The sequence below is a fragment of the Varanus komodoensis genome, unplaced genomic scaffold (assembly GCF_004798865.1).
Source record: "Varanus komodoensis strain SLA01 unplaced genomic scaffold, ASM479886v1 scaffold6_4, whole genome shotgun sequence".
NCBI classification, from domain to species: Eukaryota; Metazoa; Chordata; class Lepidosauria; order Squamata; family Varanidae; genus Varanus; species Varanus komodoensis.
The window spans coordinates 14,756,253-14,780,384 of NW_025336347.1; the positions used below are offsets into that span (position 1 = coordinate 14,756,253).

The 24,132-nt window shown below is 41.8% G+C and overlaps 1 protein-coding gene across 7 annotated transcripts in view; it reads left to right on the forward strand.

Moving 5' to 3' along the window:
* CADPS (calcium dependent secretion activator) overlaps positions 1–24,132 on the forward strand; it is a 386,101-nt gene that overhangs the window by 334,308 nt on the left and 27,661 nt on the right. For all 7 annotated transcript variants that reach the window (XM_044451841.1, XM_044451839.1, XM_044451840.1 and 4 more), the window contains one exon: positions 6,085–6,192. In XM_044451841.1, coding sequence (XP_044307776.1) covers positions 6,085–6,192 — 108 coding nt within the window. The remainder of the gene's footprint in view (positions 1–6,084; positions 6,193–24,132) is intronic.

A 24,132-nucleotide genomic window follows, 5' to 3' on the forward strand; every position in this document is an offset into this window, starting at 1 on the left:
AGAAATGCATTCTGTGGCACATATTGCTAACAACAACTAAGGCAACAATAAAGAATCCTTTATGAGACAAGTCTGAGGGAAAAGGGTTTTTCCAGCCTGGAGAAGAGAAGACTCCAAGGAGACATATAGATACATGAGGGGGTGTCATATGGAGGTGGGTCAAGACCTGTTCTCCCCTGCAGAGGAGGGCAGGACACATTCCAATGGAGCAAAGCTCAGGGAGCCAAGGTTCCGTTTGGATGCCAGGAAGCACTTCCTGACAGTCAGGACCCCGAGGGTGTGGAATGGGCTTCCATGAGAGGTCGTGGAGGCCCCATTGGTGTGGGTGTTCAAGGATAGGCTGGACATGCACATGGTGGGCATGTCATGAGCAGTGCTGGCTGGAGCCGGGGTCAGACTAGATGGCCCAGGAGGCTCCTTCTGACTCGATCTGTTCCTATGTTTTTAAATATATCAGGGGCAGGAAACCAGCTAGGAAAACAGTTGGACTGTTGTATAATAGAGTTAAAAATACTAGGAAGAAAATAAAGAGGTTACTGAGAAGCTGAATAAATTCTTTTGAGCTGTCCCTAGTGCAGAAGATGCAGGACAAATAAAGGACAGAGAGCCAGTGTGGTGTAGTGGTTAAGAGCATGGGACTGGGACTCAGCCAGTCCAGGTTCTAGTCCCCACTCAGCCATGGAGCCAACTGGGTGACTGTGGGCAAGATACAGATTCTCAGCCCTAAAGGTTGTTGTTGTGGGGATAAGATTGAGAGGAAGAGGAGACTGGTTTGAGCTGCTTTGAGTCCTTTAAAAAGAAAAAAGGTGGAATACAAATCTAATAAATAAAGACAAATGATGTGACAAAAATTAAAAGTTCACAGTCTTGTTGACAAACTTAAAGTTAATAAAGTATCCAGCCCAGATATTACTCATCCTAGCAGTCTCAAAAGCACTGAAATATGAAATTGCCAATCTTCTAATAAAATATGTAACACATCTGTGAGAACAGCTGTTGTACCAGAGGATTGGAGAATGGCCAGTGTAACACCAATTATTTAAAAGGGATCTAGGGGAATATGGAAAATTACAGACCAGTTAACTTAACATCTCTGTTGGAAAAATTGGTTGAAAGCATTATTAAAGATACAATTAGTATGCATACAGAAGGCAAGGAAAGAATCAATATGGCTTCCCCAAAGGCAAGTCCTGTCTCACCATTTTTTTTTTATTTTTATTTTTTTGAGTCCCTGTGGATTTTACTCGGTTGGCTGAAATGGCTATAAGGGGCAGCGCTCATCTCTGTTTCAATGGCCATGAGCCAGCGCTGTCCAAAGATGTTCCCGCGGTCATGCGGCCAGCATGATGTCACAGGGCACTACTTCCTCCCCACCAAAGTGGTACCTATTTACCTATTTGCATTACATGCTTTAGAATTGCTAGTTTGGCAAGATCCAGGGACAAGGCAGTGGGAGTTCTCCCCGTTGCACAGCTTTGAACCGCTGACCTTTCAATCGGCAGCACAGCAGATCAGCAGTTGAACCCGCTGCACCACCGCGTTCCCCCCGTCTCACTAACATTTTAGATTTCTTAGACAATGTCAGTAAATATAGTGGACTCGAGATTTCTGACAGATTTTGTTTACTTCAGCTTCCAAAAGGCTTTTGACAGAGTCCCCTACCAAAGACAAAAACAAAACAAAACAAAAATTGTGAAAAACTTTTAGATGAGCTCTCCAAGCTGGGAGAGTGGGCACCAAAATGGTAAACGCGGTTCAATGTAAGCAAGTGTAAAGTGATGCGCATTGGGCAAAAAATGCTGTCAGATTCAGGATACTTAGAATGTACAGTTCTGGTCACCAGACCTAAAAAGGGATATTGTAGAGTTGGGAACAGTTCTGAAAATAACAAGATCCAGGGGATGGATCAACTCGTCCGTAAGAAAGGTTACAGCAACTGAGATTGTTTGGCTTAGGAAAGAAGGCAAGTAGAGAGAGACATGATTGGAGCGGTACAGAATTATACATTGTGCAGAGAAAGTGGGCAGGGAGATATTTTTCTCATTCTTCCCTAATACTAGAATCTGGGCCATCCCATTAAATTGGTTGATGGGAAATTCAGGACTGATAAAAGGAAGTATTTCTTCCCAAAGCAAACAGTGGGATTTACTTCCATGAGATGTGAAGCAATTTGGGTGGCTTTAACTGGGGACTGGATAAGTTCATGGACAAGGTGGCCATTAATGGCTACTAGTTCTGATCAGTATATGGTACCTCCAGTATCAGAGACAGTATTGTCTGCATACATGAGTTGCTAGGACTCTTGCGCACATGTCCTGCTTAGGTGTTTCTTGCAGGCAGCTGTGTGGCCTCCATAATCAGGAAACTGGACTAAATGGGTCCTCGCTCTGCTCCTGCCCAGATCCCCCAGCAGTTGGTATACAGTGGCAGAACATACAATGGGAATTCCCTTGGAATGACAAGCCTGCTGACAAGGCATGACTTCAAAATGGGTCCAGGAACCAAAACAATCAGATGTTGGATCCTATTTTTAAATCAGGCCACAAGCCAACACAGAGATAACAGGCCTAAGTACTCAATTACCTGATAGGTTGTCAACTGTTCATTTTTAACTGTTGTATTATTTAACAAAGACAGTCTACCTCATATTACAGGGGACCTTGAATATGTTAATTCTTTTTTAATGCTTATTTTCCTAAGTGCTCATATAATGTTAACTTTAATATGGGAGAAATGTTTTTTGGTGAGCTGGTGATGTGTATGCCAAAAGCAACCTTGGAGCCTTTCCTGTGAGACAACCTTATTATTTCATTTTTAAAAGGGCAAATGGTGCTACAGTTCTCTATTTAGAGCTTGGATTATAATGAAGAGCACTCTTAAAGACTCCAGGCAAAGCACTCTGCTCACCAGAAATTAACATTTAAATTAAGTTTAAGTGCAATATATGAACACCAACTGGAGCCAGGGATTACGACTGATAAAGCAGGAGTCAATTACGGACAGACATTTTGTTCTGATAATTTGCAAGCAGATTTTAATTTTATCATCCACATTCTGCATGTGAATTCATGTTTGTAAAGGTGTTACACAGTCAAGAAAATAGAAGCTAGAGTTGTGGGTAGGACTTGAATCAGCCTTCCCCAACCTGGTGTCCTCCATTTGAGATAGACTACCATTTCCAGCCAGCAGAATCAATATCCCTACTAACTGAGGATAATAGGAATTGTAACTCAATACATCAATTATAGTTACTTCAATATATCTTCATGGAAGTTAGAACATAAAAGCCGTCATGGATCAGATGAATAGTCTGTCCAGTCCAGCACTCTGCTCACAGGGTAGCAAACTAGCTGTCCATAGAACACTTCAAGATTCCTTTCTGTTTTTACATGGTGAAAGGTGTGGTTGTAGTTTCTGATCTTACCATATCACCTATCTTTCTGTAAAATTCCTGCTGTTTCTTCAAAACAGTCAAAGAAACACCATCTAACTTTAAGCAAGTTAAACTTAAAAAATAATAGCCAGTGACCCATAGTATGCAGGGGATTGGACCTGATGGCCTTCACGGCCCCTTCCAACTCTACTATTCTATGATTCTAAGTGCACCTCCTGAGCACTCCAGTTAAGCAAAGATTTAAGTCTCCTTGGTACAAATCCAATACTCCCCCACACTGATGTTGGAGGGGTGGGCCAATTTCATAAGACCACTTCATCACACAAGCATTTAGGATGGAAATGCCAAGAAACTGCACTTACAGTTTAATGCCAAGATTTGCACGCCTGCAAATACATTCACTGGGAGAAAGGACGGACACGAAAATATCCTAGAGGCTGGATCCAGTTTTAGGCCTGAGTAACTGGTCTGGTAGAAGCAGATTTCCCTTCCCCCTTTTCACCAGGGCAGCCCTTCCAGTCCCCAGGCAACATTACACATCGGGATGAATTGGATACAGGTGATGGGGAATCCCTGAAAATTGACCAGAGGGACTTTCCACAAAAAGACTCCTTCTACAGAAGCTAGATCCAATTTCAGGTCCCCCTTGCTCAGCTACCTTCTAATCTTCACAATTAAGTTATCATCTCCAATCTATCTGTTCCTACACCCTCTTCCCTGTGACTAGCAATGCTATGAATGATAAGCCACTACCACATCCTAGCCAAACAAATAAACAAACAGCTGTAGAATCAGGTAAAAGCTTTGCTCTCTTGGTATTAACCAGATAGCTGTTTCCTCAACTAGGAAGACAATTGTTTTGTACTGGACAATTGAAGCGGTCTTTATTACATCATAAAGCTGGCACAATCCACTTGCTGGAAATTGCTTGAAAAGTATAACAGCCACATTTTATATTGTCCTCGTTGTTTTTTAAATTAATACCTTGTCATTGTTTCAGTAGGTGTTAAAAATGTTACTGGCATCTCCAGGGCCAACCATTGGCCCTTTGCTTGATAATTGTATTTCTGTTTTAATACATATATCTATAAACTACTTTCCTACTGCTTCTCAAACTGTCCTCATTTTCACCCTGGAAATTACACAGAAGTGTTAACTAACTTCAATTTACAGTGGCTGACAATCGCATCTCATAGAGAAATGATACTTTGTGATCTGCAGTAAATCACAGTAATAAAAGTAATGACACCCATTATTAAGAAACTTCCAATGCGCCACAGACATTTAAGATTTGTGTGGCACCTTTCATAATGACTCTTATTTCAGCATTTTAATGGGTTTCCTTTGAGATAAGTTTGATTCCAACATATCAAGGAGTGTGAACTTATTTAGTGGTTATTTTCCCCCAAATTATTTCCATTTCTTGTTCTTGTGAGAGAAAGACAAACTGGGCTGTGACCGACACAAATATTGCAAGCTTTATTAGACTAGGTTTAAGGGAAATAGGTACACAGAGAGACACACTGAGAAGGTGGGAGTGTAACAGGCAGTCCTCAGTAGCACGAGTAGGGATGGACCTTGGTGCTGAAGTCCGGGGCTCCAGAGCTCCAAGGCCTCCAAAATGACCACTGCAGATGATGGGAACAGCCACAAAAAGGCCAGCGCCTAGATTGGCAGACTCCGCAATATTCTAGTAGTCCTGATGGCGCTGTGAACCATTGGGATTGCAAACATTTGATGTCGTTGTTTCATTCTAACACATCAGGTATGCAGAACCAGATACAAAACACGGAGCAGTGGTGTAGGGGGGGGAAATGCTAACACAACTGAAGCAATGCGCATAGCTGTCTGAAGTTTCCACCTTCTTCGCAATAAGATCACAAAGTTCATAGTTCGATATTACTTGGCGATGCCACTGGCAGTCCAATGCTTGTTTACTAAGTCCCTCTTCGTTCAACAGTGCTTACTTGTGGGCAACTTTACACAGGCTTGGGGCCTAAGTAGTTATAGATTTGGGACACAATGAAGCCAAAGCTTAGTAGACTTAATGCCCCATTAGTATCAATGAGTGGAAGTTAACTATCTGCTTAACTTTCTGTTGAAATCAATACATTGCCAAAGTGTTTAACTTTAACTGGATTGCACCCTTAGACATACAGAAATATTAATTGTCCCACAATGGAATGAAGAAAACTACAGAGATAGTATGAGGTACATGCACTAAGGATCTGATGATGTTTTAAAATGCAAGCAATACGTTTTCCAAAAGCCTTAAGAGAATGAAAACAGACTAACTCTAACCTTCAGATTTTTTTGTAGCAGGAGATATACAGATGACTGGGGATAGCAGAAATTGCTGTTTTACTGATTAGGTCACCATACCTAATATTTCAAAAGAGAACTTCTGAGCACTAATATGCGAGTCCAGCCTTCAAGGAAAAAATGGACAAGAGACAGTGTACCTTGAGCTCTCCAGTGCTGTGCAAGCCAGCAGTTAGTGGCTTCAGCTACCTACAAAGCAGAAAGCAGTCACGGATGCCCAAATATGTCACGGAGATCTACTAGAAGACTAGCCCAGAGTGAGGGATAACAGTGGATGGGGGAGGGAATTCTTACAATTGTCTTGAAAGTTGCCACTTTCATACTTCCCCCCCCCCTTTTTTTTTCTTTCCCCACCTTTCTCTGCACAGAAACCAGGAATGGATGTTGCTGACGCCTACGTGACCTTCGTTCGCCATTCTCAGGACATCCTGCGTGATAAGGTCAATGAGGAGATGTATATAGAAAGGTTATTTGATGTAAGTAAATGCCTCCTCCACCTTGGAAATCCAAGGTGGAGAAACTGCAAAATGTGACAAAACGAGACAGGAGGATAAGTCACATTTTGAGATAAGTTATCGGTAGTAGATATTTGGCAACGGGTTTGTGTTACTTTTGCTTCTTATCAAAATTCAGCGTATCTGCTCTCTGTCTGCTTTAATGCTCTACGCCGTTCCACTTTGTCCCAGTTCCTGTCTAAATTTCGGATTATACCACCTTAAGTAAATACATCATTCTGATGCATGTTTAATGAATGTATCATTAAAGTCCTGCTTTTGAAGAGTGGGAGAGGGTGATGAAGTCAGATAGAATGCACATTTGATTTGGAGTGAATTGTCCTGCTGAAGGGTCAAATAAATAAATTTGACCTTTGCCTCCCATCAAAAAATTAAAGAATTAAAGAAAATGGATTTTTTTAGATCAGATTTTTGTGTTGTACAATACATTCGTTGTGTTTTAAACTGAAGTAGGGTCCTCTTCGAAAAATTGGATGGTACTTATCAACAAGCATAAGATTCATTTTTTCCTTAATGCAATTCCAGTTTGTAGGTAGAAGGTCAGAGATGACCATTGTTGTAGTGCCAGATAGCTTCCAAACGTCATCTGAGATTTTACTTTAAATATCTGAGATTTTACTTTAAATAGGATGGAGTACATGTTAATGGACTTTCCTGCCTTTCTGTTGCTTTTGCTATGCAATACTTTTTCTGTCCTTGTAGCAATCGTGCAGTGTAGCATTATGCTTGAAGCAGCGCTTGGCATTATTGTTTCAGTAATTTGTTGGGATGGTTCTTTATTTGTGTGACTGTAAAAGCAGCTTCCCTTTCTCCCCCTCCACTTCTCAGCACTCTCATTTTCCCTCTGTTCTGCCACTCAGCTATGAGAGCTTTCAGGCATTGCGATGCTTTGTTCACTTGCTCCCTTGTTTACATTGAAAAGAAAAGCATTTTCTCTCCCACAGCAACCACCCCAAATCTCCATTAAATGCATCCTTTGAATATTAGACATCTTTCTTCCCATTTCCCTTTCCCACTGAAACCTCTACCTCCTGCATAATTCTCTTCTTTCACCTCCCCTTTCCTGATATTCTGGAAGATTAAAATGGAACTTATCTCTCATGTCAAATGTTTTATCACATTATATCAAGTGGCATGAATTGGAGTCAAATAATCTTCCCGTGTACATCTACTAGCATGACCCATATCCACTGAGAATGCCTCATTCATGCATAAAGCACTCCAGAGACTCCTTTCCTCTTAAGAGAATTTCAAGCATTAAAAAATGCCAAAGACAAATCACCTATCCACTTGGCAATGACAAGAGAGGCAGTCATTTCCTCTCTGTTACGGATCTGCTAGTACTCTGCCCATCTATGTTGAAATTCCTTCTATTAGCAGTGCATTTCCAGGGACTGTTCTTTTCAGTGCCAGACTTTTCTTTGACTACTTTCCAGTTTTGTGCGCATCCAGGCAGCTTGTTTTGGACTTTACAAAAGAAATAGTTGACAGGAATATTTCAGTTTAATCACACAATGGTTTATGAGTTCATATGTCTACCCTGAGAGCATCATTTTAATGGAAAGGTGGGATTTAAGTTTAATGAATGGATGCATGCATTAATAAATATCTTTCTGTTAATTAGCTTTTAGAATGTTGAGGCGGTGTCTCTGCAGAAGAGCAAATGCAAGAACTTGCTTGATTTAAAGCTACATTCCAAAGTGAAGTGCATGTCTCAGCAATATAAGTCCCGTTAAAGAACATGGTTCCATGCTAGGATCAACACCGGGTTAAAGCTGGCATGTCTCCCTTTGAAAGCATAATCCAAGCAGTCGTAGGGCAGCCTCATTCCCATTGTGAGGATACAGGAACATAACTAAAAACCATGCATGTTGCTATATTCTAGGGTGCCCCATTCTCTACCATTTCTCACTGACATACAGCAGTTTGCAGTCTCAAATTGTAGCTTTTATTTTAATCTCCAATCATAATCTTTCATTTTATTTATCACATTCATTCATTCATTCATTCACATATTAAATGTTCATTATATGCCCAAGCCTCCATTTCTACAGAAACTGCCAAGTGCCATTCCTATCCAAAACTTCAAAACCCTTAGCCTTCCTAAGCCAGCACACTGATTACTTCTTCTCTACATGTATCTGATGAAAACCTCAGTTCTTGATCCGCTTGCCATATTCCTTGGGAATAGAACAGGTACAGAATGCTACTCCTCCTTTGTCATCCTAAGGTTGCTTTCCCCAACCTAGGTCCTCCAGAATTTTGACATATAATTACTATCAGCCAAACCAGCATGATCAATTGTCGAGGATGATGAGAGTTGTAGGCCAAATCATCTGGAAAGTCCCACCTAAAGGAAGCTACCCTAAAGCAAGGAAGGGGAACATGTAGCCCTCCAGATGTTTTTGGACTTCCATCGTTCTCAACATTGGCTATATGAGAAAGGGCTGGTGGAAGTTACAGTCCAAAAGCCGGAGGGATGCACCTTACTCACCATGCCCTAAACCATGGGAGCCTGACCACAGAGCAGACTGGACTGAATTTTCCAAGGCCTTGCATTGCATTTGCTGAAATGTAAATAATCAGCAAGTACAGCACAGACTGCAATTCTATGCAGGTTTCCATGGATGCAAAACTCAAACACAACCTGACTTACTTTCCATGGGCTGTACTATTCATCTTTAAGATAGTCACCCCATATCATTTTATTTCTCAAGAATGTTATTTCCATTTGATTCCTCCTTGCCCCTGTCCAGTCTTCATTTTTCACTTCCAAAAGAAAAATATTAATTTTAGTTGTTGTTTTGTTATTGGCAACTCATTTTCAAAATGCCAATTTTGCATTTTCTTTTATTCCTGAAGCCATTCATTCATTTTATACTACTTAGTCTTCACTTCCTCCCCAGGCCCCTGTCCCATGTGTACTATAATAGCAGAATTATTCTTCCTGGTGGATATTGGGGTATGTAGGGGATTATCTGAATATTACTGTGTGGTCTACATTTTAATCGCCTTTATACAGTAAATTAGTCAGGTTTACTGTGGAATAAAGTCATCATCATCATTTTAAAAATCTTCTCTTCAGGTCACTAGGGAAAGCAGCAGATTGGTTAGGAAGGTTTGGCAATAAGCATCTAACAAGGCTATTTTCTTCCCCAAGATTTATTTTCTGGAATTTCACATGATTTCTTTGTCTTGTCCCCATAATGTGGTGGCTGTAATGAATCTGAATGGGTCATTGGTAACAAATAAGAAACAGAGTATTTGTACTTCTTGGCTAGATGTACCTCACTGTGTTCCTTTATTTAAGTTTTGTAACTTTTACTTGAGCTTATATGGCCAGCCTCCTACCTGAAGCAAGTTACCCCTTAGGTATTCTAATTCTTTCAAACTGGTCTGAGTATAATTCATTATCCAGAAACATTTTCTGTGATGCATATAGCAATTAACAATACACTGTAACTTCCAAAAAGACATCATTCAGTATTGCTTGAATGACAAGAGACACAGGATCATGTAGAACTCCAGTTTACTTTCATGTTTATGGGAAATTTTTGGCAGCCCATTGATGGTGGCTAGAACACAGAGTGAACAATTAAATAATCATAACACCAGTTCTTTGATTTCAGTGGAACTTCAAGATTGGAGCTCCAGTGCATTGACTACAGCAAGAATTAAATTCCATGCATTAGAAGCATAACTGATTATATCAGGTTATATCAGATTTCTATCAGTATCTTTTATTAATCCCATTACTTCACTTAAGCTTGTTGTGTTTTACATTATATTCATTGAGATTTATCATCTTAAGTGTAATTATAGCAGCTCCATCCCTGACATTTTGCCTATTATGTAAGCTGCCCTTCCCTGCATGTGCACACACACAGTGTGAACATCTGCAAGGAAGAACCTACATAAACACATATGTATGCACAGACACCTGTGTAACATACATGACATCCAAGTTGCGGCTACATGGCACAGTCTTGCTCCCCCCTTGTGTTTTACAGTAAGGGACATGTGTATACCATGAATACCTGCTGTGCTCCCAGTAACACGTTTAAGTTATACTTTCCTTTTAAACTGACCTCATGTGCATATACATTGTGCAGGCACACTGCAGTCATGATAGAGTATGTACCCTGTAGAGGACATACCATACGAGATATATGCACTGATAAATGAGTATATTGTTACATGAGCATTTTCAGAGAGTAAAATGTGGCTTTCAAGTATTACTGCAAGAACATACAGCATATACAAATACCATTAATTCCTTTATTGTTAAAAAAAAAAAAAAACCAGACCCGATTACAATAGTAATTACACTGAAATTGCAAAGTTCCAGAAACGCTGGCAGTTTCCAGTTCAGGGCATCCAAATGTAAGGGACATATTGGCCTGATCTGCAGGAATGTAGGGTTGTAAACAAGTCACCACGGCTTAGCTACCCTGCACATTCTGTCCATGTGCCACCAGGGTGCCAGGCAGGTCTGCAAAATTCCCTCACTGGAAAGCATCTAACACAGTGAAGTTAGCTTGCCGGCCTGGGTAGCAAACCACTCAGAACCCCTGGGCTGTCATGCTTAGGCAGGCTAGCTTATGATCCACCCCAACAAACCACACTTGCCAGGTTTGGACATGAGATGCTGTGTTGCCAAGGGTAATTATTCAAATCTAGCCAACTTGCAACAGTTGAATCTACATTTAAGCTGCATCAATTGTGCTGGTGGAAGTAAATCTCCCTACCCCATTTTCCAGGGCAGCTTCTTGTGCCCCCTAAAATATGCCCAGAGAGTCAGGAGACACTGCTGTGATATGTGAGGTATAGGAATTCACCACGAACCAGATGGAGGGACCTTCCATGAGGGGAGTCCTCTCGCTCAGAAGGCAGATGCTGGATCCAAGCCACTGCCACGTTACATCAGAAGGAGTTCCCTTCCAATGCAAGCAGCCTGACTTGGACCCAGAAGGCCATGCGAGGGTGAGGTTAAAGCCCCTTTGCCATGTGGTACAGATCCCACCACTACATAGGCTGCTATTAAGTAATGTAGGAACAAGAAGCACGCAAGGGCCAATCATGTGATTAAGGTTGCATTTAGCTTGGCACATGGCCACCCTTGGCTTCAGAAAGACAATCAGCACAAATCTCACACAGATAACTGGTGTATTGATTATGAAAAAGTGTATTCTTACAGTCACAAGAAAGCAGTAAAAAGTACTGAAAAGTGGGATATAAATCCAGGTGCTTGTGCTTCTTAAGATATAGATGCCTAGTCCACAAAGGCTACAGATGGCATTTTTCTTTCCTCTCCAATGATTAATTCAATATCTTGCCCTCTCCTCAAAAAAATAGTTTAAAAAACATGTTTTTGATATGAGAAATCAAATCATCCAGTGAAGCTCTTAAGATTGCAAAGATCCAAACAAAAATTAATTTATTTTTCCCCTCCTTGTACTTCTTGAAGACACGAGCCTGCCTGAGCAGAAGATAAGGATTAAAACAGATGTGCTTAGCACTAGCTCATCTGCTTAAGTCTAGCAGCCTCTGAGATCAATGATTAAAAAGCCATCTCGAACTCTGATGAGATCCACAGCCCTGGTAATACGCGGCCTCTGATAGCTTTCTTTGATAGGGCCCCTGTCTGTCTAAACCGGACATAGAAAGCATTTGACTGGAGATGATATGTGGATTATATGGGTCAATTATACACTTAATCTGCCTTCTCTGCAGAGATTAAATGTTCATAGATTGACTCTGTGTATTTGGCTTGCCCTTGACAGTTACCGGATCAGGAAGGTTGGCCTTACTGAAAAGTCTAGTAAGAACTTAATCATGTAGTGATAGGGCCTGATGATACAGGGATGCTACGCTTTTGCAGAGTCTGACTTACCATTTCACGGTCGCTTGCAATGATCAGCTGTACAATTCCGTGCTGTACAAATATTTTGCTCCCTGTTAGAAGAACTACTTAGAAATCACTTCTCCATGCAGCACAGAAATAGATCTCAAAATGAGACTTAATGAGGAAAAGAGAAGTATCTTGACAAGTTGAGAGGGGAGATACTCGTATGAGCCATTTCAAATGCTTACCTGGCTGATAAACTTCTTCCTCAGGTTGAAGAACACCAGGGGGCACTCTCCACTACCATGCATATAAGAAGACATTGAGGTAGCTTGTTTCTGTATGGACGATCATTCAAATGATTTGTTAGCCACCCTTTAGGGTCGAGTTATCACAATTTAAAATATTTCTATCCTCTTTTCTGTATCCTTCCAATGCAGTGCTGGTTGTCACGCATAGTAAAAATAGGAAATCATATCGGATAAAAGTAAACCACCATAAACCAAACATAATGTTAGCTGAGTTTCTTCTTGCACATAATTTTGAACCTAGCTTTCATTAGCACAGTGGTGTTTGTCCCAACAGAGTGATACAGCGGGATATTGCCCCAAGAAAGTAACCAAAATCAGCAGGCTAGGAATATAAGGATGAAAAACCTGCCCACCTGGTTTAAGGAATATGGCAGAAGGCTCTGTGACCATGTCTAAATGTATTTACCACATTGTTTAAATGCTGGTGTCATACGTGCTATGGCAGGCAATGTTTGTGAGATGCTGTAAAGTCAATGTGGTGGCTGCACCTGTGGCTTCAGTGATTGCTTGGGAGCACCTGGTGAGGTCAACAGTATGCTTGGTAAGCTGAGGACCTCCATCTTCCAACTGCCTTCATGGCTACCTCAGGCAACCCCATTTCATTAAGGGATGTTGACACCCTGTCCCAAAGAAATGAGCTCTGAACTCCTCCGGTGGTAGGCCCAATGCTGCTATATAAGACATGGAATCCGGTGAACCAGTCCTTGGTGAGTGGTGGGCTGTCTTGATGAATCAGGAATGAGCCAGTTTTGCTTGTACTGGTTTTTACTGGGCTTGACCCCCATTTCTTGGCTGCTCCTTGGCTCCTTGACCCCTCTGATTGTTTTTGGCCTAACCTGTCTTGACTGACAAGTCTTGGATTTGCATAGCCTATGACCAATTCTTTTTAGATATTGCAACCAACTCCCCCACCCTTATGGTTCAGAAATAAAAGGCAAATGGAAAGGCCATTTGAAATAGCTTTGTTTCAAAGAAGGGACAACCAATGGCTGAGACCTTATATAAGAGACAAGCAGGAAATATGGAGGTTATAAGGCCTTCTGTTGTCCAGCTTAGGTGGTGTTCCTTTAAGCCAGTCCTCCAATGCTTGCTGAACATAGATCTCCAAAACCCTGCATCTTGCTAAAAAGGGAAATAACTGCTAAGCACATCCCCATGGTTTTTGGAGCTTGCCCTTTACAGCTCATCCATGCTAAATATTGCAAAACCATGGGCTCTATATTTGACCAGGTGCCTGCTGCCCCACTGGCTGCTGCAATGAATGCCATGAAGGTGGTGACCACCATGGGTGATCTCTCTGCAGAATGAGAAATTGAACTGAATCCATGTTCCTGAATGCTCAAAGGTTCTCCAGGAATGGATCTGGACTGAACATTGTCCCTTGCTCCAGAGCCTGAAACCTTTCCTCCGGGAAGCAAGACAATGTGCCTGTTCTGCGGTTGTCCAAGCCTGGAACGTAGCGTGCTGAGAAGGCTGTAATAGCCAACAAGCACACAAGTCCATATTTCCTTCCTAAATGCATGCTGTTTGTTGAGCACTGTTACCAAAAGTGCATTTTCCTGTTCTTAAACTCCTCTTGCCAGGTGCAGGCAGCTACCACAGTGGGGAAAAGTTCCAGGAATGTGATATCCCTGGCAATGCTGAGGTATACCCAGCTTTCTAGCCACATCTCTAAACACCATCTGCCCTGGTAATAAACCCCCAAACCCAGGCTGCCTGATGTGTTTGAGTGAACCTCAAGGTCTATGCCTTCAACTAAATACTTTTACCAGAGGTGAGAGGGGATGGATCCTGGTTGGCAATAGCATTTCCACTCTCCAAAAATGAAACCCATACTCCATTCCTGAGTGATTCCAATGTACTAACTGAATGCTGGTATGCTGGCGGTGGCCCTTGCCAGGTGGACTCTGAGCACACATCTTACAGGCAAAATCAAGGTGGCCCAAAAGGGCTTGTAACTCCTTCAGGATGCTGGCTGGCCCGGGGATTTCCCTTCTGATAAGGAGTCTCACTCACCAACTGGTGGCGTCTTCCCTTCCTCCTGCCATCTGTCTGGCACATATATTTGCCTCAATCCTTCTCATGGGGAGCCAGCCTTTGCTGGCCACAGGTGTCTGTGATGTCTGCATGATTCATTTCCTTTGCTTGCATTTCATATCTCTTTTCTGTCCTTAGTCTTTAGGAATTTCCAGTATCCATGTGTGATTTGATCCCGGGGACCTGTCCAAACACATTATATATTCTCATAATGTTGCCAGTGGTGCAGCTTTGACCCCTTACCCCAGTTCGATGTATGTGAGAGCTACTTAGCCACCCTTGATAAAATGCATTGCAAAGGTGATTAGATTGCTCATATGAGGGCCTTCTGCACATGGCATGCACTCTACACTGTCCCCTATTCCTGTTTTGGTTCCCCCCCAGGGTCACCCAGCGCCACTTACAAGGCCATGGGTTCATGGCTGCCCATGCAGCCTTGTGCGCAGGACCTTTCCCCACCCAAGGCACCACTTCACAGCAAGCCCAAGGGTACCTGCTAATGCTGTTTTGTTGTTTTGGGTTTTCCTTCATCACTTTTAAGTACTTTTTTGTCTGAACCTCCCCTAACCTGGGTAGAATTAGGACCACTTTCTTCCCCTGCATTCTGCCCTTTTCCATTTATGCACTTAAGTATTTTTTCATCTGTTGATCGATAGTGGTATCTCACTTTGCTATTTGTTTTTGTTAGCTGTGGTGCCCCCCTTTTATTTACAAAAGGGGGTGTATTCCATCCACTGTGGTAACTCCGCTCCTTTCTAATGCCATGCTCCCTCCCCCCCATATCTCACTCTGCTAGGCCTGCCTGATATACAGCTCCATCAATCTTTGGACGCGGTGCCTACCCCAAGGAGTGCGGCTGGGTTAAAGGGCACAGGGCGGTTTTGCTTGAGGGGGGCTAGTGCCTAAAGGCCATGCCAGTTCTCCCTCCCCTTCCCTCCCCATGACTCCCAATTTCACACCTCCCTTCCTGCGTTCACCTCAACTATTAAGAGGGAGGAAGGGTGAGAGGAGACGGGCTCGCTCGGAGCTTCGGTCTCAGCCCGGCTCCACTTGGTGGGGCAGCTTGAACAAAGAGGGGCTCCGGCGCAAGCCGAATCCGTGCATGCCCTGCTGAAGAGATGAGGTATGGATAAAGGGGGAGCAGCGTGGCACGAAGACCCGCCGCCCCGTCCAGCCGCCCCTCACCTCCCCACAGGGCGCTCCCGCGGCGCTTGGCTGTCGCTGCTCCTGGCCCTTGGTGCTGGTTGCGGCCGGTAAAGCTGGAAGTGCCTGGGTCGGCCCGAGAAGAGAGGCGGGCCATGCCGCTGCCGCCCGCAAGCAGCCGGAGGGCAGGCGGGAGCGCGAGCCTCCCCGGAGCCCGGCGCGCTGGCGGGAAACGGCGCGAGCAAGCCTGGAAAGCCTCCCTTGCGCGCCCCGGCTCAGCCCGAGCCTCCGGTACGACCGGGGGCTCAAGCTTGTGGGCACGTCGCCCCATGTAGATCAGTGGCCTTACACAGATCGTATTGCAATGAGTTCATGCCAATAGATGGACACGCAGAGGCAGGCAAGAGAGAGCTGGATCACCAGGCTCGCCTTATAACGAGTAAGCAGACTCGTAAGCTACACCCCATGCGAACTTTATTCATACGTTCATATGACCTTGCAAGCCGGTCTTCTCAGAGATAGAGAAAGGTCTGGGCTTCTTTCATTGTTGAAGGCTCTAGCACAAAAAATACAGCAAAGCAATCGTTGGTAATAAACATTCTTTTTGTATTTAAGTGCTTTTCTAGATTTTTCCTGTGCAAATTCACTATTTGCTCTGGGGGGGAAATCGTTTTCTTGCAGTGTCAAAGTTTATATTAAGCAAGCAAGGCCGCTCCAACCAGCTTGCTTCATAGTTGCACAGCAGACTCTCTCAAGCTGTTTCATTGCGTTGAAAATGCCCCCTCCCCCGCCCCGAGGTGGCTGCCGAATGGCGCTCCTGCCCCCTTGCCCCCATCAGCGCAAGTCATCACAGAATGGAAGGTGAGAGACCCAGCACACTGCCTGCATGTCATTTTTGACCAAAAATCCCAACCATCGTAATGTTTAGATTTCGCCCAGGACAGGAGTGGGAAATGGGGGCAGAGCAAGTCAACAGTGCGTGAGATTTGTACATTAGTTTAGATCCACCTTTTCTTAGAAATATTTAGTTTGAGTGCTTGTCTGACTTGGTGGTGCAATAGTTTTAATTTACTTCATCTTCAGTATGCCTGCCTGAACTTCACTATTAGTAGTAATATCACTGCTGCTTTATGGGTAAATTTGAGTTATATATTTGTGTGTGTATATTTGGAAGTTGTTTTGTGAGGGCTTAAACCCAAAAGACTACAAATACATTAAATAAATTCTGATGTATCATTTTACCTTTGCTGTTAGACGTAATTGCCATATGACTGATGCGTGTGGACTGCTGACCAAGATACTTTTCATCAGTTTGGTATCCTTGCACAATCTTTAGTATCCTTACACGAAAATGACCATCTGGCAAAAGGGTTTGTGTTCATTTGTAGCATGTAAATAGTGAGACTGGCAAACCCAGGCTAGTTGACTGTATTCCTTAAAGTCTTTGTAAGTCCTTTGACTATAGCCTTTAAACCATACTGTTTTTCTGAAACATCTCATGAACTGTAATTAATTCAACCAAGAAAATTTATTTTTGTTTTGTTTTGAAAATTTAGGCACTATTTTATTCATAACATCTAATGTTATAAAAATAGCTAGTTGTGATGCTGCAGGAAATAAGAGTGCTATTCTGAAATGTAAGGTAAGGCAAACCGGCCTAAGTCTTAGCTCTTACACTACTGCTACAATTACTTCTATTATGTCCTACATACTTAACTATTTATCAGGGGCTTAGAGCTGTGCCAGGGTAGCGGGCTTTGTGAGGTTGAATGCCTTACCTTAAGGTGACACAAACAAGTCACCTCCAGTTCTGAACAAGCTATAGACTCAGTACTCAAATCACAGCGGGTGGGGAGGGCCCTACCATTTTTATGCCCTCCCTTAACTGCTGCTTTAAAATGCTATGGGGAATGATTTAGCTGAAACTGGTGGGGTCGGGAATGGGGATTGCAGTCTTCTTTTTCTCTGTAATTTGAGCACTATATGGATGATCTGTTTCTATGGAATTTATGTAGGCAGAGAGGAGAAAAGTTGTCTTGGGTCTAATGTACATGTGTCCATCAAGCCTACATACTAGCTCCAAAGCATTTCTTGGCTTATTCTTAATTGCACATCCAATACCAAGAAAAGGACAAGAGACAATTTGATTAACCGTGGAAATGTTTTCCGCACAAATGTGGAGGAGTTGCACATGTATAGGGAATTGCTATCTATAATATGTCAGGAGGTTTATTTTCTTGTGAAGTATTAATTTAAGCAGGGTTTAGTCTAATTTGTTTTAGATAGACCCTTAATAAAATAAGTCCTAGATTTGTCACTTGGCTTTGTATGCTTGTAGGAGTTTATGCTCCTAAAGGTCTTTACTGAAGCAGCTTTTCATGTTCCAGCAGACATTTGGTGAAGACAGTTAATTGGTTTTCTTTTCCAGAGGAGATTGTTCCACTAATCATTCTACATTGGTGCAGACTCATGTATGTTAATAGGACTACATCAGTGTAAACAGTCATTGAATTGCTTCCTGAGAAATCAGATGGATTATTCTTACTTGACAGTCTTGCTGACATGTTTAGTATCATATTGTCTCTGTTGAAAAATTTGCTTATTTTTAATAAGCATACTGAGGGCATCAGACACTCCTGGACTGGTTTGTTTGTTTGTTTGGAGGGGGTTGATTTAAGAATCAAATATATCACAATGTAGCTCAGTAGAGGACTGAGGTTCCTCTTTTCCAGCTACCACCTTGAACATTGTCCCACTGGAATTTGTGGGATTCTGTAGAGCAGTCTCCCCCACCCTAGGTCCCTACAGACAGTTTAGCTTACAGTTCACATCATCCCTCATCATATTGGCTGGAGGTGATAGGAGTCACCCAAAACTCTGCATGAACTCAGCTTGAGGAAGATATGACTAAGATTTCTTGTCTACATCAAGACTGACTACTGGGATATAATTGAAATGATTAGAACTTCTAAAACAGGGTACCTGATGCATACTTACATACTGTACACTATTGACAGAAGAATCTTTGAAGCCTTGTTCCAAATACACTAATACACATTCAACCTAGAGTTAACCAGTATGTTAACCCTATTTTAGACAAATATCTGTTTTATACAAATATCTTTAACTATTCTTCCAGTCTCTATTCCAGTGGTGTTTTTATTTTATTTTCCTAGGCCACTGCCAAGTGCTTCCTTTCAAATATCATATTTCCTAGACCCACATCATGATTATAGAAGCCTGCATTATTGTTATCTATACATCTCGATACTGTTCAGTACCACAGTTAGTCAGATGAGGCTTTTCATTCATGCATATTTTTAAACTTATGTTCTACTACATAGGAATGTTCAATGATATTCCAGTCCTAATAGAACAAAGAGGCAATTTGCCACTGAAATTTGGAAATTTCAGAAACAAATAGCTGCTTCTCTCCATTGTGCTATTTATGTTGTACAAATGTTAGTTTATGCTAGCACAGCATCAATCATCACTGGTTCATTCCTGATACATGCAAAAAGGTGCTGTCTCCCTGGATCAGTGTGTGTTTCCAGTTGCATCCCCATGTTCTCCAAAGCGTCTTATGTGCCCTTGAAGGGAAGCCCCCGTTAGAACCCATGGGAGCTCCTTTTCAAATGTAAATAGCTTGTAGTTCTTATGTGCCATCAAATCATCTCAGACTTATGGTGACCCTATGAATAAAAGTTTCTCAAAATGTCCTATCCATGACAGCTCTGTTCAGCAATTGTAAATTCTCGGCTTTGTTAATCCACTTACGGAGTCACTCCATCTCATGGTTGGAATAGCTGTGGGGAAGCCATTTTTGTTACAAGCGTGGCAGGGGAAAAGGAAGAAACTGTTAAGAATTATTCTGAGGCTGCTGAGGTTACTCTGCAGCTGCTATTTGCACAACAAAAATAAACAGATGCACATGATGAATGTCACATTTTGCTTTGCTTTTAGAAGTGAAGCATGTATGAATTAGAGCAATACGGGGATAGCAGGATCTTAATCGCATGGACAAGCTGTGATAGAATTCCTCCTCCTCCTAAAGCAAGAATGTGCTGATATGAGAAGAAACTACTAAAATCACCATCTTGCCATAGACATGGATTTTGAAGAAATTTCCTAGCACTTAACACCAGACTGAAGTGGTATTTTGAAAAATTTAGTTGCTGATATTGTCCACTTCTGGACAGAATCCTAACTCTCTCTCTACCCACTGCCCACCAAAGTACCAGCACTTCCAAAGAAATCACTGGAACATAACAGATTAACAGTCATAGGTCACTTATTTCTCTTGATCTGAAGCTCTTTTCTTCTCCCACCCAGTATCACTTTAAATCTCCCTCTGCATTTATGATATCAGCCTACAAAAATGCTTACAAAGAGCCAGGAGATCTATTTGCAACCCCAAGTATGAGACTGGAAGGGCATTATTCAACTATTCACTGAGCATCCAGTTCACAGTGAATACCGAGGCTGCCCTAAAACACTCCTCTTACAATGTGAAAGCTACACAAGAGGACTCGATTAAGGTTACGGAGTCCAGTTTGTGACGTCTTTCGATTCTTCTTCTAGTGTTTAAGCATAAATACCCATACAATTAAAGTATCGTATGACCATCATTATTCTATTGCAACGTGCAAATAACATTACATCCCAATTACACTGGTGCTGGATTGCAATCCATTGACTAGGAAAGGGCATGGCCCTTTACAAAATTGCTATGTAGGTAGTCTGTTTAGTTAAGTACCTTTATATGAGAATTGAGTGTAAAATATCAACATTCCTTTTTTTAAGAGAACAAACAAGAGAATACAGTATTCAAAAAGAGTCTTTTAAAAATAGTAGGGCTATACATTTCCTTTGAGACCCTCTACAGTTCACTGTTTCAGGTGTCTGTTTAAAAAGACTTAAATAATATAGAGTTAATGCAGGGTTACAAAAAACAGATTATTTTCTACAGACTTGATAGCTACATAGCTGTTATTCCATTCGCAGCTTTAACAAAGATCTACCCAGTCTCTCACGCTTCCGCCTGGAGAACCTGTAATGATCATAGCTGTCAATCCAAGCAGCAGTTTTCATGGAAATAAGGCAGGGGCATACGTTTCCCAGATCAATTTTATTCCAAAGTAAGAGATCACCTGGAGCTGCAGTGTTTATTCTGTGGCCACGGTGGCCAACAGCTATGACTATGTTCTCAAGGACTGTTGTCTGCAAAACAATGTTCTGGGGGCCAAAAGTGTGTTTTCTGCACAAAATTATACCTTCACAAGTGGTCCAATGTGCAGCGCAAGCACGCATTGTCAACTTGTAAGACACAAGATTGGGTATAGTATTATAAACAAATACGTATATTTACACATTATGCACATGGTATATATTAAATCCAAAGATGGATGCGAAAGTCATGTGAAATCCCTCTGATTCATTCAACTTAAAAAAAACCCTTATGGGGAAAATATAGGTAAACATATCAGTATATCTGTCAATTAAAATGTATCTGCTTCTGTTGTTAATATTGAGCCTTTCTTGCAAGGAGATAATAGCGGCACTGATGGTCAAGAGGTAGTCCCAAGTGATCTTAATGGCTGAGGAAGAATTTGAGCTTGGGTCTCTGTTCCCCTAGTCTAGCATGTAACCAGTATATCACAATAGCCTCAAAGTTAGTTGAAGCCTCCAGGGTTCCAGTGCCTCAGCTGGGTCATATGGAATAATGCAGGCATGAGTGAGTTCTGACAGAAGGCTTATGTTTGGCTTGGGAGTTCTAATGCTCTGAAATACAGAATACTGCGTTTAAAAAAAGAGCAACCTCAGGTGGATCCAGACTCTGTCTGCTGCAAGAGGAAGAGAATTGCCCAATGAATAGGATGGCAACCTCTGTGTTTCCATGAGTTCATCTCACACCGTTGCTGAACTTTAAATGCCTTCGTGGGTGACACAAAATTGCCACCACCGTCCCCAGCTCTTATCCAGTTAAAGTGTCATGTTAAGGAGCAGCCCAGTTGCCACAGGGCTTTAAACAATATGTTTCCCATAGTGTTATAGTTTAAAGGAAATCTCCATTCTCTAAAAAAGGAAGACTCCATGGTATAAGCTAAATACTGTACATGCTTACATATACAGGGCAGTATGTAATGTGATAGGAGCTACGTAGATAATTATACTGTGTTAACACATACAAGGTGTGACACAAAAATAACCGGATTAGTAATTAAAAATATATTTATTGATGAATCATGGCATTCTGAACATTGTCACCTTCTATATACCCCACTCCCAATCTCTACACCACTTCGTATGTATTTTCCATTGATTGAAACGGTGCTGGAAGTCTTCTTGCATGAGGCTTGCCGTTTTTGTCTTCACTTCATCCATTGACGCAAAACGTGTTCCCTTCAGGTCACTTTTGATTTTCGGGAACATGTAAAAATCACAGGGAGCTAAATCAGATGAATAAGGAGGATGATCGAGGACAGGAATGTTTTTTCCACTCAAAAACTTCTTTACAGAAAAAGCGTGCGTGGGGGTACGATGTTGATTCACTGTTCGATTCCCCCCCCCCCAACATTATCACGGCAACACGTGTAGCAAGTGCGGTTCGAATACTGACCAGGCTATTCATAGGATATACCTAGCCAGTCAGTGGTTTGAGAGGACATGTAGGAGGAGATATAGTTCTATGATGTACGTCTAGCTGACCTCCAGACAATTTTCCAGGAAAGCCCTAAGCGCAGTCCGGTTATTTCTGTGTCTCACCTCGTATTTTCAGCTCAACTCCAATAGCACTACCTGGCATTCTTTTAGCGCTGGATGCTGCCAATACATATTCAGTACCAATACAGATGTTGCCAATACATATATGTACCTGGCATTCTTTTAGCGCTGGATGCTACCAATACATATGCATACACATACATATGCATGCATGCACACACTATTGCCACGGACTAACAGAGATCATAGAAATGGATAGACATATGGAATCTCATACCTTGGATCCAGACCTACTCATAGTTAGAGCACAATCCAACTTTATTAGGGTGGATTATTTGGAGTCCCTTGATGCAACCTTGAAGCTGGGACTCCAAAGGCTGAGGCCTCACCCCATGTCTCTTGCAGCCAGTGCAGAAGGAACTGTGTGAGCTACTTTTAGAAGAATGTAAGTGGGCAGGGAGGGAAGGAGGCTGGGGCCATCTCCATATGGCAATTCCCATTGGTACCCCAGCCTTCTTCAGTTCCTCTTCCCAACACAAAAATAACCATCTAGTTAAAATGCACAGGATGAGGCACAGTGGAGTTTGCTGCCATAGCATCTCAGGCCATCCACTGCATGCACGTAAGTCTCCAAGTCCAGAGGCTTCCATGCATCAAAGGCAGGGCTTACACACTTAATGACTTAAATTCAATTGTTTTCAAGGGCTTTCCCTAGATATGACTGAGTCTGGTTCCAACCCACTACATGCAGAGGGTTCAGGAAATGGGCATTTAGGCTGGCATATTGACTCTGGTAAGTGAAGAGTCTCATGAGCTTCAAGGCAAAATAAGAACAGTGGGAAAATACCTTAATCACTAAAACAAACTGAAATACTTTGTCTTATGCCTTGTGTGAATTCAGGAACTTCAGCAGTCAGTCCTCTTGGAACTGTTTTATGATTATTACTCCTGTGCAGAAAAAGATGACAAGAAATGTGCCTGTTTTTATGTCTGCGCGTGCATGTAGAAGCTTTTTTTGCTTCAGTTTGTGCATACATGCAATGAAGCAGATAAAGAATCTAGATGCAAGGAAGATAATTTGCTGAGAAGCATTATTTATTTATACAAAAAGCAACTGTATGAATGCATTGGTGCAAGTACTTATCTACTGGTAAAGGATCAGCCACTAGAGGGAGTGTTACACATATTAGGAACTGTCTTATAGGAACATAATACAAGGCATTTTCATTCCACTTGAAAAGTCCGAAATGTCTTTAGTGAGATTATTATTTTTTAATAAACATGAAAACAACATGCTTAAAGCTGAACCTATTACTACAGTCCCCCAATCATTTACATTCTATTAGAATTATAAATGAAGACTCCAACAAGAAAGCACTAAGAACCTTTATGAATGTGTTATGGAAAGGAATGGAAGTCAAATAATGTATGTGTACCAAAGAGAAAAAAGCCTTTCATTTTAGAAATGGATGCCTCAGATTGAAGATATCAACTTCCTAAAGTCATTCTGTGAATCCATAGCTGGGTTGAAATTCAAATCTGCATCTTTCAAATCAAAGTCAACAATGCCCTTTAGTCCACATTTATTCCCATATTTGACATTAGACAAATTGGTGGAGGTTTTTTTTTACATTTTCTGGAAGCAATCCATTTCTGGATTTCAAGTTATATCTTAAGTACATGTGCACCTGAATTCACTTTAGTATGCTTATGCAAATGGGCTATGATTCTGTACGTATCATTGGCATCACTATGATATAGCAGTTAGTGTAGTTATTGATTTCAGTGCCAAGGTCCTCAACAAATCTTGTAACTTGAATATGGACTCACTAAAATCAATGT